This window comes from Pipistrellus kuhlii, unplaced genomic scaffold (assembly GCF_014108245.1).
Source record: "Pipistrellus kuhlii isolate mPipKuh1 unplaced genomic scaffold, mPipKuh1.p scaffold_m20_p_14, whole genome shotgun sequence".
Taxonomy (NCBI): Eukaryota; Metazoa; Chordata; class Mammalia; order Chiroptera; family Vespertilionidae; genus Pipistrellus; species Pipistrellus kuhlii.
This window is the reverse complement of record NW_023425449.1, coordinates 6,858,493-6,878,385: the sequence shown is the minus strand read 5'-3', so window position 1 is coordinate 6,878,385 and position 19,893 is coordinate 6,858,493. Positions and strand designations below refer to the sequence as shown.

Sequence of the window (19,893 nt, the reverse complement as noted above, 5' to 3'; positions counted from 1 at the left end):
CTCTATCCCTTCTCCCTTCCTCTTTGTAAAAAAATCAATAAAAAATAATATATATTTTAAATCAACAAAATATATTTTAAAAAATAATTAGGACTCAGTAAAAACCCTCTCGTTGAGGAACAAAACAGTTAAGGAAGAACCGAAGGCATCACCGGCGACAGGATCAGCACCGGAACCGTTGATTTCTCGCCAACGCCCCCCTTCCCCCCCCCCCCCCCCCCACGGCTGATCCGGGCCGGGGTTCCCCGAAAAGCCAGGCTCCCGGGAAGCCATCTCCGAGGACCAGGGCGCAGGAGCTAACGCCCCCCGCAGGGAAAGGACCGACACCCGGGACCCAGGGCCGCTCCGCGCTGTCTCCGGCCGCCGGGGGCCCCGCCGCCGGGCGCCGCCTGCTGGGCGCGGGGCCCGGAGAGCGCGGGGCCGGGGAGCCCGCCGGGCCCGCTCCCCTCGGGCCGCGGGCGTCGCGCTCACCCGGGCAGGGCTTGCGGAGGTGTTTCTCCAACAGCGACTCCTCCAGCAAGAACTCGAACCAGCAGGTCTGCGGCGGGGTGCAGGGCCGGCTGGAGGTGGCCGCCTCCCGGTCCGCCGCCTCCGCGCTCATCCTGCCCCCGCCGCCGCCGCCCGCAGGGACGCCGCCCGGCTCCAACCTGACGCTCGGACGCGGGCCCGGGACTGCGACCCGCGGGGCCCCAGGGAAAGGGGGTGCGCTCAGTCCCTCCCCGAACCCCTTCACGGCTTAAGATGGCGGCGGAGCCCCTGGACTCGCCTCCCTGCGCCCGCGCGCCTCCGGCCAATCGCGGCTCGGGTTGAAAGGGAAGGCGGGACCTACCCGAAGACCACGCCCCCCTCCGGGTTCCCGCGGGAGATGATTGGGGGAAGCTGGATCCCAGCGGGCTTTTCGCGGTTCCCTGAGGAGGGTTGCTAGGAGCCTCGGCTTGCAGCAGCTGCTCTTCGCGATGAGGACAAACAGGGAGAAAGATGCTGGGAAGCCCGCCAAGAAAGACAAAGACCCGGCCCTCACCGGTGTGGCTCAGTGGATAGAGCGTCGGTCTGCGGACTGAAAGGTCCCAGGTTCGATTCCGGTCAAGGGCATGTGCCTTGGTTGCGGGCACATCCCCAATGAGGAATGTGCAGGAGGCAGCTGATCGATGTTTCTAACTCTATATCCCTCTTCCTCTCTGTAAAAAAAATAAATAAAATATTTAAGAAAAAAAGACAAAGACCCTGTGAAGAATCAGTTGGTCCTAAGTCAAAGTGCAGGACAAGCTCAGTAGCCCAGTCTTGTTTGGCAGAGCAACACGTGGCAGACTGTTAGGAAGTGCCAGCTATAGCCTCAGAGAGGAGATCCTTGGTTCCACTAGTTTCACAGCACAGAGCTCGTGATTTACACCAGAAACACCCAAGACCTCGATGCCCCAGATGCTCCAGGTGTTGGTGAACAACAACAGGTCCCACCAAATAAAACTTTATTAAATTTTTTAAAAATAGTGAGCTGGCAGTTTGTCTTGGGTGCTTTCAATTCCCCCATTTCCGTTCCTGAGGTTGCCTCCCACCTGGGTCATCTCGAAGGACTAGGACTTGGCCTCTTGCTACAGGAATGACCGCCTTCGGCGAGAGGCACACTTCTCAGGTCTAGCTCTCAATACTTAGCTCCTATGTACCCGCTGTGGATATTGGTAACCCCATTTTACAAAGGAAGTATGTTCAAAAGATAACTAATCATGAATGTCACTAAGGTTTAAGAAGTCGGTACAGCCGAGTCCATTGGGCGGCTTCCTGTGTGCAGAAAGGTTGCTGGTTCCATTCCCAGGCAGAGCACAGGCCTGGGCTGCAGGAGGCAGCCGCTTGATGTTTGGCTCTCAGATTGATGTTTCTCGCTCACTTGCTCTCTTTCCCTCTCTATGAGTCAGTTTTTAAGTTTTCTCCCACCCCTCGGGGGAAAAACATCAGTTCAGGTGCCTTGGGCTCTCTGAGCAGTACCATGGTGGTCAACAAGAAGGGAGCCAGGAATTAAGTGGTTGATCCATTTTCTAAGAAAGACTGGTATGATGTGAAAGCACCAGCTATGTTCAATATAAAAAATATGTACTGGAAAAACACTAGTTACGAGAACTCAAGGATTATATGTAAATAAAAAACAACTTAAAACATCTTTAAAGAATTTTATTATGGAAACACAAGGGACTGTAATTAAGCATGAAATAATTTCATTCATGATAATAGATACACCTTATAAAAATGTGAAGTGAAGTAGTTGACATCCCAACTCTTTCAAAGGATTTATACATATTGAAATTTTTATTCTTTTGCAAAGACATAACCTTAGTTATAGGAGGAACACATTTAATCTAAATATTCAATGTAATCGATATAATTCATAAGTCAACATACATAAAACCAGTTGTAGTCATCTTTGTTAAACAGCTGTACAAAGCTATTACCATAAAATACGAAAGGATTCTTTAGGAAATATTTCAAACCATAAGTCTGGAATGCATGTTTTTTCTGAAACTATTATTCCACTAATTACAACGGTCAGATGTTCAGTGTACCTCCTATAGAACTGCACGTAGGATTATATATGCTGAGATTAAATCATTTCAAATTCTAATAAACTCATAAACAGATATGGTTCCAAGAAGCCTTTATACTAAATCCAGCAAATCTTTTGTATTATGAAAAACAAGTTTAATGTTTAGAAATCTTAATGGATGAAACTTAGTTGACTCCAATATATTCCTTTGCAATTTTGTCCTCTAATTTTATTTAAACTGTTAACTCTAAACATTAAAAAAAAAATTAAAAATAAGCCATTTTTCAATAAGGAATTGTTCAATTTCACTTTCAACTTTTTTAGAGCTATCCTTTTAATACATAATGGGATAAAAAACTATTAGCAAATAGCAAAAACTATTTTAAAAAGTGGACCAATAAAGAGAGAATATATTGAGATGCAAATCAGGAAGCAGTGATTTGCTTTGCAGAATGTTCTTAAATATACAGAATAATTCATAACATATGCCCTCTAAATACTCATGCATTTAAAATAAACATACCAAAAAAATTCAACTGACATACAACTTTTAGAAACCCCACCAATATTATAAAGAGAGGCACCAGTTTTACCCACAAAAGGCATCAAAATGTTTTAACAGTTCAAAATAAACGGGCCAAAAAACAATTTTTCAAAAACAAAACAGTACATATTCACTGTGTCCTTCAAAAAAATTTGTAGTTTTTTAAAGCGTATTTTTCAGCCCTAATTTGTAACATACTTTGACCTCCATTTTTGCTTTTCCTTGAATCAATCTGGACTGTGTAGAGTGTCCCGAGATAGAGGCATCGGCAATGTGGGTTAATATCCTGAAAAACATACCGTCTATATACAATAAAGAAAAAAGTTCCAAAGTACGCATACTCCTGAGGCTGTAAAACCCACCAGTCTAACAGAAAGCACCAAGATACAGATGTCAAAGGAAGGAAAAATAGAAACCAGCAGAGTCAATGTCACAGACCTTATCAAATAAGTTTTATTTGTTGCATTGTTTTGCATTTGGGAGACAAAATAGAATCAACTAGTTTACTTCACAAATGCAAATAAATAAATGAATTAGCAATCTCATCTCTGCCCTTAACAAAAATTTGCTTATTAGTGTAAATAGAAAAGTGAGGTTGTGCTTAATAAGGAAAAAGTTAGCAAATTCTTCTTATGGATAAAAAAGAAATGGATAATATTTTTCTTTTCAAAAATAAAAAGTAAACTTTGAAATGAAGTTAAGGCACTTATTTCAATGTTTTTAAGGGCAAAGTATGTTTTATGTTTCTTGAAGAAATTCCTTCCACACAAATACCACAAACTTTGCTCCTTACATAATAGATTTTTTTTAATCCTCATCCAAGAATATTTTTCCATAGATTTTTAGAGAGAGTCGAAGAGAAAGGGAAAGACAGGGAGAAATATCAATGTGACAGAAACACATTGATTGGTTGCCTCCTGTATGTGCCCCAACCAGGACCAGGCTAGGGCCGGCAGAAGCCTGCAAGCCAGGAACGTGCCCCTGACCAGCAAGGGCACATAATAGATCTTTATTGTCAAACCTAACAACTGTGAGTTACCCAGACAGGATTACTTACAGAATGTTTAATCATTTGTTACTTTACAAATAAAGAAATTAATTAAATGCACTCAGTTTTTCAGTACTATTGTTTTAACTACAGTTAAAATAGAAACAAATAAGCTTACTTCTCATATCCAGTATTATTATTTTTATATTGAAAATCACATTTTCCTTTTTAACATGCTGAATGAAAAATTCATTATTTTGCCGAAACCGGTTTGGCTCAGTGGTAGAGCATCGGCTTGGGGACTGAAAGGTCCCAGGTTCGATTCCGGTCAAGGGCATGTACATTGGTTGCGGGCACATCCCCGGTAGGGGGTGTGCAAGAGGCAGCTGGTCGATGTTTCTCTCACATAGACATTTCTAGCTCTCTATTCCTCTATCCTCCTCTCTGTAAAAAATCAATAAAATATATATTTTTTAAATTCATTATTTTGAAAATTCAATTAAAATTTCTCCAAATCTGTTTTATTTAAGAAATAAGTTGACAGAAGCAAAAGCAACTTATTGATATGCCACAAAAATAAACAAAAACACAACAAACTAATTCTGCACATTTGATCGTAATGTAAATCAATAAAAATTCAATAAAATATTTCATGCTGCATAGAAAATAGGCTACTTCATTTTCCTTTCACAATATGCAAGCTGACTTAAATCACCATGTTTTACATGTTCGATATAATTAGATTAACTATGGAAATATTTTCCTAAGGCTTGAGGCTAAATATTAGTGACTCACTATTAAGATGTACAGAGAACCTGAAATACCCTGTCTACAGCTATCTTAATTGTTAAAAATTACATAAAAGCATGAGAACTAATAACATTAACACACCAGATATGACACAGCCATTAAACAATTCTTAAGCTCTTAAAGAGCAAAGCATCCTAGAGCTGGTCTAAGAATGAATGTGCCTTTGTACTTTTAAAATATATTACAGAAAATAAAGATAATGGAAAGATGTTCCCTTTTAATGTAGAGTAATGAAACTGTAATTTTTACAGCGCTTTGAAAGCCTGGCCATTAAACAGACATCTCATCCTAGCGAAATAAGTCATTTTAGATTTTCTTTTAATAAATGATTAAAATATGAAAATATTTAACTTAGAGGAACTAAGTGCTGTGAATTTTATAACTGCCATTTTGTTCTTAATGTTGAAGACTGCCTCACAGTTTCACAATAATAGCACTTTTGTTTAATAATACGCCTACCTGTAAACAGAGGTATATTTAACAGCATCTGCACATATCTCCAGAAACTGTAGCTCGTTTTAGTGTACATATTTTTATTCTGACAACAATTTTTTACCTAATATTCTAGTATAAAACATGTGAATAGGTTATAAATCCCATATTTGTATTTTTTAAAAACCTGATCAACATTCTGTTTTAAAAAATATTTAGGTAAAAAGGGTTACTATTTAACAAGTTACTATATAACAAATTCATATCAAGTTTATGAACATAAGTGACAAAAGTCATAAAGTAAAAAAATGCAACATCATGCACTATGTAAATTACTAAGAAAGTGCTCATTTGGATAAGCAGCAGATGATAGCAGTATCACGGGAAATCTGGATATATCTTTATATATATATCCTTAAAAATCACTTTCCTTTATGCCATTTCCATTTTCATTTAAGCACGACATATTACCAGCTAACATTATGTTAGCTTTTTATTGTAATATTTCAGTCCTATTATAAAGCATAAAACACCTTAAGAAACTGCCTTGAATGTGAGAATAATTCTCTTCTTCTATTCTATAATTATATCATATTAAGTATACATTAAATGTTATGTTTGAGAACTATACTCAGACCTTAAATATAGTCAAATTCAAGATCACTGTTATGATAAAATAAAGATTTCTGAGGAAGTTTTTATAGTAGTTTGGAAGGTGAAATCTTTAAAGACCATGTAACAGTAAGAAGAACCGCTGGCTGGAATACTGCGGAGTGGTAATCTTTAACATTTACCAAAGGCCAGGATGTTAACCTTCTGTTCCCCTCAGAACTCTGGGTCCAGCTAACGGCAGGAGAGGAAAAGCAGCAGCAGCACTTTGAGTGTCCGTGCTCCAGGTTCCAGAAAGAAGCCCCATTGGTAGAAGAAAATTAGCATTTTACTTCAGATGGACCAAGTCTCTGCTATTTTCAAGACTGAAAGGATATCACAGTGTTGATTTTATATACAAAGTAGGATCTGTTCCAATACACTCTAGTGAAATAATTCACATATGGAGAATAGTTAATTTTGACCTCGTGACAAAATCGCCCGTATTTTGAGTAGGTTAACTTGTCACCCTCTTCACAAACCACCTATCAAGAGATATGAAACATAATATTAAAATATTAAGGTTATAGGATAAATAAAATCAAGGTACAAATGACCACATTTGGGAATATATTATGCTAAACATGAACTATCTCACATTGTTCGGTAAACATCTCATATTGTTCAGTGAAGAGAAGCTTCTTCATTAAGAGTAACCATATACACTAAATTTCTGAGCGTCCCATTGAGACTGAGAAACCAGTATGAAGTGTTTCTAATTTTTAAAATATTTAATCCTAAAATGTAGAAGGCTATAGCTCCATAGTCCACCAAGAACCTTATCATGGCTGAGAAATGAACATCAGGGTGGGGCAAAAGTAGATTTACAGTTGTTCATATAGAAAATAATATGCTGCCGAAACCGGTCTGGCTCAGTGGTAGTGTCAGTCTGCGGACTGAAGGGTCCCAGGTTCGATTCCAGTCAGGAGCAGGTACATTAGTTGCGGGCACATCCCCAGTGGGGGGTGTGCAGGAGGCAGCTGGTCGATGTTTCTCTCTCATCGACGTTTCTAGCTCTCTATCTCTCTCCCTTCCTCTCTGTAAAAAAACCAATAAAATATAAAAAAATAAATAAAATAAATTTTAAAAAAAGAATATGCTAATAGGTAATAGAAGAATAAACTCTGTTTCTGCATACTCACAACTATAAACTACTTTTGCTTAGCCCTGTATTTTTAAAATTTTTGTTTGAGAGAGAAACATCACTGTGAGAGAGAAACATCTATCAGCTCCTGCCAACATGCACCCAACTGGGGACTGGGCTGCAGCCTGGGCATGCGCCCTGACCAAATACTGAACCGACCATGTTTTGGTTCAGAGGGCGACACTCTAACCAACTGAGCCACACTGCCCAGGGATATGTTCTTAATGTATATTCAAACATTCCTCCTGGTATAGAACTGACTTACAGTTATCTAGTAAACAAGTAAATTTTCGTGACTTATCCAGTGCACACCTTTACATTCCCACCTTAATGATGTTCAGATAGCTTAGCTAGTTTGAAGGATTTTCTATAATAAAACACTAAATGTTATTTTAATGCCAATGAAAGATGTCAGAGAGCCAACTTTAAGAGTAAAATGATAGATTAGCTTAAGTCCATGCCTGGCATTATATGCAAGTAACCTGATCTTTGAAAGGGAGCATAAAGTAGCTAAAAGCAGAATAAAAAGGCTTCAGATAGCAGATAGCAATACAATAATTTCTGATACCTGTGATGTTTACTAAAATTTCATTTTGTCACCAATTAAGCAAAAGATCTCAGACATCAGGTACCAACAGAGAAAATTCAAAATACATGCAGCAGAAAACAGAGTAAGTTTATATTATACATTTAAGGGGTCATGAAGAAAGAGAAAGATTGGGGCCCAATCAGGGCAGGCCCGCCAGCCAATCTCCCACTGTCTCCCCCTCCTGACAGGCCCTGCCCCAGTCTTCTGACTGAAACTGGACCCCACCCATGCATGAATGCGTGCACTGGGCCTCTAGTCTATATAGTAAAAGCCCAAGCAACCATTATGGCGGAATTATGATGATGATGTGCACTGACCACGAGGGGGCAGGCGCTCAACGCAGGAGCTACCCCTGGTGCTCAGTGTGCCCCCACAGGCCACTCAGCCAGAAGCCAGGCTCAAGGCTGCAAACGCAGCAGTGGTGGTGGGAGCCTCTCCAGGCAGCACTAAGGAGCGACAAGCTGAGTGGTAAGAAGCAGTGAGCAGGCGGGCGGTAAGGAGTGAAGGTCCTGGATTGTGAGAGGGTGCAGGCCGGGCTGAGGGACCGGCCCCCAGTGCCTGAACTTCATGCACCGGGCCTCTAGCTGTTATATAACTTTTCATTATATTCTTAGCTAAGTTCCCAAATTATGTTTGAAGATTACAAGTTTAAATAAAGCCATTTTTACTAAAAAGAATTCATTTCCAAATGGTTACTTACATGGCCATTTGCAATGTCTAATAAGTCTTTAACCCTACAGCCTCTCCTGGTTCCCACCTCATTGCAGATAGCATCCTCTACAATTAGGTAATTCGCTTTGTAAGACGTCAGTATTTTATAAATATCCTCTGCAGATCGCTTTGAATAGATTTGATAGATCTGAAAGAATATAATTAAAACAGTTATTTTAAAGGACATTTAAAACTTTTGTTAATCAAAACTACACATTAATTTTTCTCTACTATGTTCTTAGTACTGAGTACTATCTGTGGGAAATAAAGGTATTCACTGAAACTTGATTCCTGCCCTCAGGAAGTTTATAAAAGTATTCCTAGGTAATTAGCTGTTTGTATATCTTCTTTGGAGAAATGTACATTCAAGTCTTTTTATATTCTTAAAGAAACATTGATTTGTTGTTCCACTTATTCATTCATTCATTGGTTGCCCTGCCCTGATCAAACCCACAACCTTTCATATAAGAATGAGGCTCTACTCAACTAGGGCTACATTCAAGTCCTTAGCCCATTTCCCCCAGCTTTACTGAAATATAATTAACACATAACATCGTATACATTTAAAGTATACAAAGCGCTAATTTAACATATTAAATATGGCAAAATGATTGCCACCATAATGTTAGCCTCCATTTCTGTTTTTGTGGTAGATTTAAGACCTACTCCCTTAGCAATTTTCAAGTATAAATAAAATACAGCATTAATACTCACCATTTTGTACATTAGATCCCTAGAACTTACTATTCATCCTATAACTGGAAGTTTGTATCCTTTGACCAACATCTCCCAATTTCCTACCCTCTAGACCACATGCGTCAAACACAAGGCCCCCGGGCCAAATCCGTCCCGCCAGGCCTTGCAATGTGGCCCGCACCGCGCTGTCATCACTGCACTCCGCTGCGTTTCCATCACAATGACAGTTTATGACTGTTCAGTAAACCATTCGGCCAGCGATTTAGGCTGGATTTTAGATTTTGGCCCCTTCTCTGATTGAGTTCGACACCCCTACTCTAGACCCTAGTAAGCACTCCATGATTCTATGAATTTGGCTTTTAAAAATTCAATATATAAGTGAAATAATACAATATTGTCTTTTATCTGACTTTTTCACTTAACATGGTGCACTCAAGATTCATCCCTGTTGTTGCAAATGGCCTTTGTCCATTTTTAAATTAATTCGTCTTTCTATCAGAGTTGCAATAGTTCCTTTAATCTTATATTATTATATATCGGAGTATTTTATACTCATTCTATACATAAAATAAAGACAGCAAGGTTAAAAATAACTTGACCATTGTCACAAAATACTGAATGAGCCAAGAATGCCTAAAACTCAAGTTTTGATTACTATTCATTTTTCAAATTTTTAAAAAAAATTTATTTGAGAGAGAAAGGGATAGATGGATGAATGGATGGATGGATGGATGGATGGATAGATAGATAGATGACACTGATTTATTGTTTCACTTATTCAGGCATTCATCAATTGATTCTTGCATGAGCCCTGACTGGGGACCTGCTCTAATTAGATCATGTCTCCAGACATTGATAAATGCCCCCTAGGGGCATAGTTGTCCCAGGTTTGAAAATTAGTGGCATAGGGAATCAGACAAAAATCAGTCACATGTCATGAATTATAGATATCTGTCTAATTCAAATGATATGGTCTCTGAACATTAAGTAACTAGATACCATTTTAACGTTATGCTAAGTATAATAGCCCACACTGAAACATAAACCACAGTGTAATAGATTTTTAGCTTGGAAATACAAAGTGTATCAAGAAATTAATTGACTTCTTTCTTTCAATAATCTGAGAACAATGATATTATGCAGCTTTTTACAATTTAAAGCTAATTAACCTTTTAAAAATTATTTGGATTTCCCCAGCTAATCAGGAACATATGCATCATTACAAAACTATACTAAAATGGAGTGATGTCAAAAAAGATCCAAATTTAGAATCTAAAATGCCTTACATTTTCATTCCTCTTAAGAAGATCATCATCATTGTAAAGAGGCAAGCTTGTCACCATCCATCCAGTGCATAATTTAATCACACCCATCAACTGTGGACTCCCTGCAAACACAGCTGCAACTGGAGCTTGCCTTCTGCAAAGAACCATAGAGATTTAGACACTGAAAGGTAAATATATTACTTAGATCACTCATTTATATAAACTCTGAAATACCAGGCAACTTACATTTTATTTTATTATACCTTTATTTTTATAATATATTTTTATTGATTTTTTTACAGAGAGGAAGAGAGAGGGATAGAGAGTTAGAAACATCGATGAGAGAGAAACACCGGTTTCAGCTATTTTATTATATTTTTAAAATATATTTTATTGCCGAACCAGTTTGGCTCAGTGGAGAGCATCAGCCTACAGACTGAAAGGTACCAGGTTCAATTCCAGTCAAGGGCATGTACCTTGGTTGTGGGCGCATCCCCAGTAAGGGGTGTGCAGGAGGCAGCTGATCGATGTTTCTAACTCTCTATTCCTCTCCCTTCCTCTCTGTAAAAAATCAATAAATACATCTAAAGAAATAAAAAATTAAAAATTTAAAGAAGGTGTTGGGTCTGTTGGTGGTGAAGCGTGGAGTATTTGTCCCTTTTATTTCATATTTCTAGGTGTTTGACGGCAGAGTCTGAAGTTTCACTTATCAATGCTATATTTTCAAAGGAGATGAGTTCAATTAGAAAATTAGTATTATAAATCCAATAAAAAAATTAAATATCCCTAAAAATACAATGTAAAATTTTATGAGAATCTGAAAAAAACATTATTATATACCCTGAATCCATAAAATAGAAAATACAATGTAAAATTTTATGAGAATCTGAAAAAAACATTATATACCCTGAATCCATAAGATAGTACACAATGATTAATTAATAGTTTAACAATATTGGGCAGTTCAGTTCTTACTTTATCCAGGTCATAAGTTCCACTGTATCTGGGTCATAGAATTCTTGTAGTTCAGTTAATTCTGTCATTAATCTTGGAAAAAACTAAAATGCAAAAACAAAACCCACCCAAAGTATAAGTATCTAGAAAGTTTAAAACTTTCCCAGAGTATTTGAAAAGAGACTTTTTTTACAAACAATTTTAGAACACTGTTCTGACAGGGACCTGCTCAATCTTCTCAATCCAAATCAACTATTTTATGGTTAATTTATTGTCTAGATCACATGTGTCAAACACAAGGCCCGCGGGCCAAATCCGTCCAGCCAGGCCTTGCAATGTGGCCCGCACCGTGCTGTCATCACTGCACTCCGCTGCGTTTCCATCACAATGACAGTTTATGACTGTTCAGTAAACCATTCGGCCCGCGATTTAGGCTGGATTTTAGATTTTGGCCCCTTCTCTGATAGAGTTCGACACCCCTAGTAGATTCAATAAGTAATTTCATAATTACCAAAGTAATTACTAGTTATATCTTTTATGCACACACATCATAAATAATTTAATTAATTAATCTGAAGTCAAATAGTTCACATGTTTATTGGTGATTAGTTTCATGCTATATTATAATCCAAAGAATTTATATTATTTTATAAATATTTACATTTGGAGTTGCCAAAATACTTTTTAATATAAAGACTGGTTTATTCAGCAATATCCTTTGCCAATTATAAATTGAATTAATGACAGTATTATACAACAGAAAATTGCATCAGATAGCATTCTAAACATATTTTAGCTTTTCTATCTTGTTCTTAATGATAAAAAAAAAAAAAGTAAGCATTACTAATACCAGACTTTATTTTGTTAGGATAGTATTTCAATATAAATATCCTACACACATATCTACCTTATAAAGTTTTAATACAAAAATCTGATTTTCTTACCTCCTTCCATAAGCTGACACCTATTATAGTGGGCACAGCCATGCTCAGAATAAGAGCCTAAAATATGAAAGCAAAAGGGTTATGAATAAATCTATTTCAGAATGTACTTTAAAGTACTAGACACTACTCTGTGACAAAGCACATATCAATATAGTTATACAAATTTAAATTTGCATGAAGCCTAGTTCATGAAGTGAGATGGCTGAAGACCAAGGATAAATTTAAGACATATCAAACTTGAAGGTAAAGTGAAACATATACATTTACTATATAATTTTGAGGCAGAACATAAAAACAGTAACACACATGTATTTCAAATAGCAGATCAATATTTGGCAATTTTGACAGGAATTTAAGTTATGAAGAGTACACAAACTGCCACCTAAAACACTAACAACAACAAAAAGACAATGACATACATAACACAGACAAAATAGCTAATATACATCAATATACTAGTATGCTAAAATAAGAATGTATTAATTTCTTGGGAAAAAACTGGCAAGATACAACATGACTAATATTAAAGGTAATTATTAATCGTCTTCTTTCCCAAGTCTTTCTCCTTATTGTCCCATGTTCATTGGTGACCCCTTGATCCACAGTCATATAAACCAGCAACATAGAACACAACGATGACTTCTCCCTTTTCCTCATTCTCCCACACTTAACAGGCACCAAATCTTATTAATCTTCTACCTATTATTTTCCCTCCAATATAGCACAGTATGAATTGAATGGTTTTTGCAATAAGAAAAACCTAGATGTAAATCTTTATTTTCAGCCTTTTAAGTTTAGGCTTTATTTAGTTTCCTATAAAATACTGATAATAAAACTTAGCCAACAGGTGTTTGTAGGGGTTGAGTAGCATGTGACATGCTTTGAAAAATACCTGCCACATGTTGAGCACTCAGTGAATTAAAGCTTCCGTTACTTTCACCTACCACTGCCTGTACCTGAGTGACAGCATCTTTCCTGGCTCCAATCTGTCACCCGAAAGCCTGTCATTCACAGAACTGTAAGGGTGAGCAGAGAGAAAACTGTAAGTCTGTCTCATACTCCTGCCTACAATCTGAATGCCTTCCTGCTGCCCATAGGAGAGACCTGGGGCCACAGCAGGTCACTCAGAGGCCTCTGTGACCTCACCCTCTTCAACTTCCCCGGGCTCATTTCCTGACCAGCCCTACCTCGCCTCACATCTTATGTGCTAACAAAACTGAGTGTATCCTGCTCTTTCTTTTCCTGTTTTCATACCCTTTGATTACATCATTTTTTGCCTATCTTTGTTTATTCCTTCTGCCACAAATAACCTTTCTTCCCCCTTCATTTGACTAACTTAGCATCTTTCAAATGTCATACTTTTGGAAAGTCTTAAAAACTGAAATAAGTATCCCTTCTCTATGTTCCAATAACATCAATACTTTTTAAAAAATGTTTCTATTGAGGAAGGGAAAAGGAGAGATAGAAAGAAAAATCAATGAGAGAGACACATCTATCAGCTGCCTCCTGCATGTCCCTACTGGGGATCGAGCCCACAACCCAGGTATATGCTCCTGACCGGGAATTGAACCTGGGATCTCTTGGTCCATGAGATGGCACTCAACCCACCGAGCTATACCATGCAGGTGCATCAATATTTTTTATTACCTACTTTTATGATCAGGAGACCATAATCTACATGATGAAATTATTATGTTTTTCTTATCTTTGTACTCCAAGCACATTGCACACAGCAGGCAGTATAAATGCTCCATTCACACTGAAAACATACCGGAGATCTCAATCACACCAAGAGAGATATAAAAATTAATTCTTGATCGCCTGTCACATTACTGGTTTACATTCTTTATGTTTTAAGTTGTCTGCATTAAAATGCATTTCATACTTGGAAATTATTTTAAAAATGTATTTACAAGATCTCTTTCTACCCACAAGTTATAATGTGATTTACTCATGCTATTTCAATGGAATTCAGTGCGGTTTCCATCTACATTAACTGGAAGAGAAACAAGTACTTTAACCTAAAATAATAATGACTCACCAGCAACACGGGGTGTACAGTTCGTAATCGAAGCCACTTGAAAAGTGTCGTCCAAAGTTCAGGAGAACATACACCAAATGCTGCTAACATGCATACATAAGGAGTCCAGAGGTATTTCAAGCTGGAAAAGACAAAAGGAGTTACATATGAAATATCATATGAACATCAATATTACAATCTGGTTTCTAACTCCAGGAGATACCATGCACATTGAATTATGTGTATAGAATATCCCCTCAAACACAAACTCTCTGCTCTAGAGATTTAGACCATTATGCAAATCCACAGGTTTCTCTCAATCCAACCCTTGCTCACTATTTTATTGCAAGAGCCTATCAATTAAAATCTCTACCTTTAGACTCTCCTCCAGCTCAACCAAATGCCAAATCAATCTTCTTGAAACATAACTATAAGACACTTCCTTTTCAAAATTCTCATGGCTTCCCAGTGCCTACTGAAATAAGTGAAAACTCACCTAAATAGTTTTTAGGACCCTCTAAAATATGGCCTTGACTTGTCCTTCCAGTTTTTTCTCCTACTACATCTCTAAATATTAGTGTTCCAGACATTTTGCAGAACACTCTCAATGCTGCCATCCCATAATGCATATATGTTTCCCTTATATGAACAAATGTATTCCTCTGCCTTAGACTCTGATTCCCATTACAGCCAGACTTCTTGAAGTCCACACTCACCTTTCTTTTCTCACCTTCTACTCTATCTGATCACATCTTCCTTTAAAAAGTCCTCCTTTGGCTCTGAGTTGCAGCTCTTCCTATGGTCCCTCCACCACAGTCCCTACTACTATTCATGCAGTTTCCAATTCCTAAGTACTTTAGTTTTTAGCCCATTTCCTCCATCTCCATTGTTACTCTCCTCTAAATTCTACTGTGACACCTTCTTAATGGTTTCTTTTCTTCTAATCTTGTTTTGCTCAAATCTTTCTCAATTTTTGCTGCCAGAGAGATCTTACTAAAATCTGATCCTGTCAAATTTTGGCTTTAAACCACCTAATCTGGTCTCTGTTTCTTTTTCTAGACATTATCTCTTACTACTTACATCTTATATAATAGTTCCCAAAAAATACTTCTTCCCAAATTACATATACACAAGGAGAGTGACAGCCGGGCCAATCTCTATTTCTCTCTCAATACTGTCACCCCATTTAGGAAAGGTTCCTAAAATTGCACTCTCCTACCCACCTCCACAACTAACAGTAAATGCCTTTGTGAACTCCAGTTAGGTTAGAAAAGTTTATAGAGCCGAAACCGGTTTGGCTCAGTGGACAGAGCGTTGGCCTGCGGACTCAAGGGTCCCAGGTTCGATTCCGGTCAAGGGCATGTACCTTGGTTGCGGGCACATCCCCAGTAGGGGATGTGCAGGAGGCAGCCGATCGATGATTCTCTCTCATTGATGTTTCTAACTCTCTATCCCTCTCTCTTCCTCTCTATAAAATATCAATAAAATATTTTTTAAAAGTTTATAGACTTTGAGTTTATTATATAAAGTTTTGCAAATGTATTCTTGAAAGTATCCACCTATTACCACTGGAAAGCATACTTCTTTATTTAAGAAAATAGGTCAGCCCTGGATGCTATGGCACAGTTGGTTAGGCATCATCCATGTATTGAAAGTTTGCCGGTTTTATTCCTGGTCAGGGCACATGACCAGATTGCAAGCTCGATCCCAGGTAAGGGGCATGCAGGAGGCAGCCAAACAATGTCTTGGTTTCACAAGGATGTTTCTTCTCTCTCTCTTTCCCCCTTCCTCTCTCTCTAAAAACTCAATAAAAATATATTTTAAAAACTTTTGAAAATATATTTTTATTGATTTCAGACAGGAAGGGAGGGGGAGGGGGGAAGAGAGAGAGAAGAAAGAGAGAGAAGGAAGAGAGGGAAAAGGAGAGAGGGAAAGAGAGAGAGAAAGAGAATCATTGATTGGCTGCCGCTTGCATGCCTCCTCCTGGGGATCAATCCAGCAACCAGAGCATTTGCACGGATGAGAAATAAAGCCAAGACCTTCTGGTTCATAGGTTGATGCTCAACCACTGAGTGACATCGGCCAGACAATAAAAACATACATTTTTTAAACAGGTCAAATAAAGTACACTTACCCTTCTATAATCATTGCAAGAGAACCAAAAAAGATGGTGTGAATCACATGATAAATTACTTCTGGCCTTTCTCCAATTCGTCCGTCTTCAAGAGTAACAGTTTCTTCCAGGGACTCACCACTACAGGAAGGAAATGTGTTCTTTACTAAAACATATATTTGAAAAATAAAAGATCTTAAATTTCCTCATAAAAAGAAATATCGGTATTTCTGATCATTTGAAAGTATATTCTGCTAGTTGAATACTAATTTTCTATCTCCAAATCTTTGAAAAATGGCTTTTAGAACCTCAATGTAATCAACTCAATGAAGACTAAAAATGAAAGTTCAGAAATGTAATGTAAAAAGTGTTTTAGGCCGGAACCGGTTTGGCTCAGTGGATGGAGCGTCAGCCTGGAGATTGAAAGGTCCTGGGTTCGATTTCAGTCAAGGGCATGTACCTTGGTTGCGGGCACACCCCCAGTAGGGGGTGTGCAAGAGGCAGCTAATCGATGATTCTCTCTCATCGATGTTTCTAACTCTCTATCCCTCTCTCTTCCTCTCTGTAAAAAATCAATAAAATATATATTTTTAAAAAGTGTTTTAGGATCCTTTCCAAGATCAATTATCACTCACTAGTTGATTGCTAAAACAATATAGTTAAATTGTAATTTAAACAACTCAATTCTCAAAATCAAGATGCCACACACAGTCCCCTTTTAAACATGAAAAACATTTTAAAAAATAATCAAACTTTATAATTAAAATCACTTATACTACTAGCTTCATTGAAGTTAAATAGAAAAAATTTATTCTTATGTTAAGTAAAAATCTGAGTAAATTATCAAGTTTTTGAAAGCTTACCTGATTACTTAAATATTACTCATATACTAAATCTGGATATTACATGTTTAGATTTAAAAACAAATTTTATCTGGTTAACTTATAGTTATTTTTTTAATATACTAATGAAGAGAGAATGGAATTAGAAGCTCTAAAACAAATACACAAATATTGGAAGAATATTAAAAATAAGTGTTTTATATACTATATTTCCATAATATATTAGAAATGTGATTGATTCTCATTGGTACTTACTTAAATCTCCTAAAAATAACTTGCACCATAGAAAGAAAACAAATAATTAACACTAAAATATAGAAAGGTAGTAAAGAAGACTGTGTCAATCGCAAAAAAAATTCTTGAGATGGTGCCTGTAGGGATTCTTGACATAGGAGCCAATTCATTGTGAAATTCCTATAGAAGACACAAAGCACATTAAAATATTAATAACAGGTGTTTTAAACTACTGACCATAAGAGTATTTTTTTTATCTCGGTAGAAACTTAGATAAAACAAAATACATTTCTTAAAACCATTCACTTAAAACAGCCAGACTCCACCCTCTATAAGTGAAGACAATAGCATTTATGATCTCTCCGCTACAAACTGCTCCAATCAATGTAAAACTGTGGCTTTCTGTTCCCAAGGAATGCTACCATCTGTAGAGCCCAATACAGTTCTAAGGGAGTTTCACTTTCCATTTTCATCTTGAAGACAGTAAAAAACTCAGCTGTTCACCTCTACATCTGCACTATCCACTATGCTAACGACTAGTACATGTGGGTATTAGCTTTTGAAATGTGGCCAATATACACTCTGGATTTCAAAGACAAAAAAGAATTTTAAAATACAAGGTATATTAATTTTTAATTGTTTATACATTAAAATAATATTTTGGTATATTGGATTAAATAAAATACATTACTAAAATTAAATTTACTTTTTTCTCTTTACTTTTTAAATATGGCTACAAGAAAATTATTTACGTAGTTCACATTATTAGACAGCCTGAGTTTAACAAGCGTAACTCAACTGCAACCTCTTTTTTTTTTTTTTTTAATATATTTTATTGATTTTTATAGAGAAAGAGAGAGAGGGATAGAGAGTTAGAAACATCTATCAGCTGCCTCCTGCAAACCCCCTACTGGGGATATGCCTGCAACCAAGATACATGCTCTTGACCGGAATCAAACCTGGAACCCTTCAGTCCACAGGCCGACACTCTAAACCAAACCAGCTAGGGCCATGTCTTTTTCTTAAAACATATAATACCTTGTGAAGTAAGTCTAGAAGCTGACATGCTAAATTAAGGGGCTGACATAATATCAACTAAGAAACAAGGACAAAAGCAGCCCTTAATCTTAAGCTCATTCTAGAGTTTTCCAAGGTTAAAAGGAAAGAAAGTCAGTGAAACTGGCAGAAAATTACAAATGTCTACAACCAATTTTTACTAATTGCTTGCTAAGTATAAGGCCCATAAATACCAATATGAATCAGGGCTTTCTAATATAGAACATAGCCTTTTAAAAGATCATTTTATCTTATACATACATATATGTCTTACACTTCAGAAGATTTCTCCACTGTTTAAACCATGTCAAATATTTTATTAACTGTGATATATCACAACATGAAATTACATGCATAGTATTTAAAATCCCATGTAATTGCAGCAAATGATAATAGAGTTCTGAGGAATATTATATGAACTAGAGAAATGTGCAGGTAAAAATAATTTCCTGTTATATGTAAATGCATGTATTTCATTTTAGGCTTTAAAAATGCATTTGATAAACAAAAAACAAAAAACAAAAAAAGGCAAAACACTATTCTTGAATTTTAAAAAACATCAGCTTCTTAGCTGTCCTCTTATTGGAGCAGGCAGCGTGTCAGACTCCTAAAAAGTCAGCTTCTCCTCCAATCCCATTTTAACACCAAGATAAGATTCTTCGTTATGTAATAAATATCTTACTGTCTAACCCCTTTTTGTGCCCATACCCTTTTTAAAAACATATCTTTTTCACTGATTTCGGAGAGGAAGGGAGAGGGGTAAAGAGGTAGAAATATTTATGATAAGGAGAATCAGTGACCGGCTGCCTCCTGCACACCCCACACAGGAGACAGATCGCAGTCCGGCATGTACGCCAACTGGCTCACAGGCTAACCATTGAGCCATGCGGGCTGGGCCCCATACCCTTTTTATGTAAGCATTTTGCCAATGTAGTAGTTAAAATTACTGTGGTTCTTTATAATCTTTCATTTATTCTGACCTTAGATGACATCATTGTTCCTTAGCAGGGGAGAAAGTAACCTCTAAATACTTTGAAGATATTGAGGTTGAAGTGATTCTAATTTCAAGAAGACCTAAATGAGAATTTTTTTAATGAGAGAAAAGATTAATGTCAGATTATTTTCTAGATATAATATCCCAAATTATTTATTTTTCTAAGTGGTATTAGTTAGGTGTGTATTTCCTCCTTTGATTATTTTTGTTCTTTATCTTCTGAGTGGTATAGAGTTAGATAAACTTAAATAATCTAAAACTTACTTAGTCATATTTAGTCCAAGTTTCACTTCAAGGAATTTCAGCATGTGCTCATTTTCGTTGTGTGGGACAAATACCTGGAGGAGAAAAATACAAGTTACCACAAAAAACAATT

General features: G+C 37.1%; 2 protein-coding genes across 9 annotated transcripts in view; both read right to left on the bottom strand.

The window, feature by feature from the left end:
* The window catches only part of INTS8 (integrator complex subunit 8), a 34,218-nt gene extending 33,467 nt beyond the window's left edge, over positions 1-751 (bottom strand). For all 4 annotated transcript variants that reach the window (XM_036436527.2, XM_036436528.2, XM_036436530.2 and 1 more), the window contains exon 1: positions 472-751. In XM_036436527.2, coding sequence (XP_036292420.1) covers positions 472-601 — 130 coding nt within the window. In that variant the 5' untranslated portion in view covers positions 602-751. The remainder of the gene's footprint in view (positions 1-471) is intronic.
* Positions 752-4,567: 3,816 nt separating this feature from the next.
* The window catches only part of DPY19L4 (dpy-19 like 4), a 31,087-nt gene continuing 15,761 nt past the window's right edge, over positions 4,568-19,893 (bottom strand). For 4 of the 5 annotated variants that reach the window (XM_045581316.1, XM_045581317.1, XM_036436532.2 and 1 more), the window contains 9 exons: positions 19,782-19,855; positions 17,489-17,647; positions 16,413-16,532; positions 14,300-14,420; positions 12,259-12,315; positions 11,336-11,418; positions 10,382-10,514; positions 8,389-8,547; positions 4,568-6,440 (listed from right to left, as the gene is read on the bottom strand). In XM_045581316.1, the coding sequence (XP_045437272.1) occupies positions 6,276-6,440; positions 8,389-8,547; positions 10,382-10,514; positions 11,336-11,418; positions 12,259-12,315; positions 14,300-14,420; positions 16,413-16,532; positions 17,489-17,647; positions 19,782-19,855 (1,071 nt within the window). In that variant the 3' untranslated portion in view covers positions 4,568-6,275. Of the gene's footprint in view, positions 6,441-8,388; positions 8,548-10,381; positions 10,515-11,335; positions 11,419-12,258; positions 12,316-14,299; positions 14,421-16,412; positions 16,533-17,488; positions 17,648-19,781; positions 19,856-19,893 lie in introns of those variants that run through there. The other variant, XR_006741544.1, reaches the window with a different exon arrangement.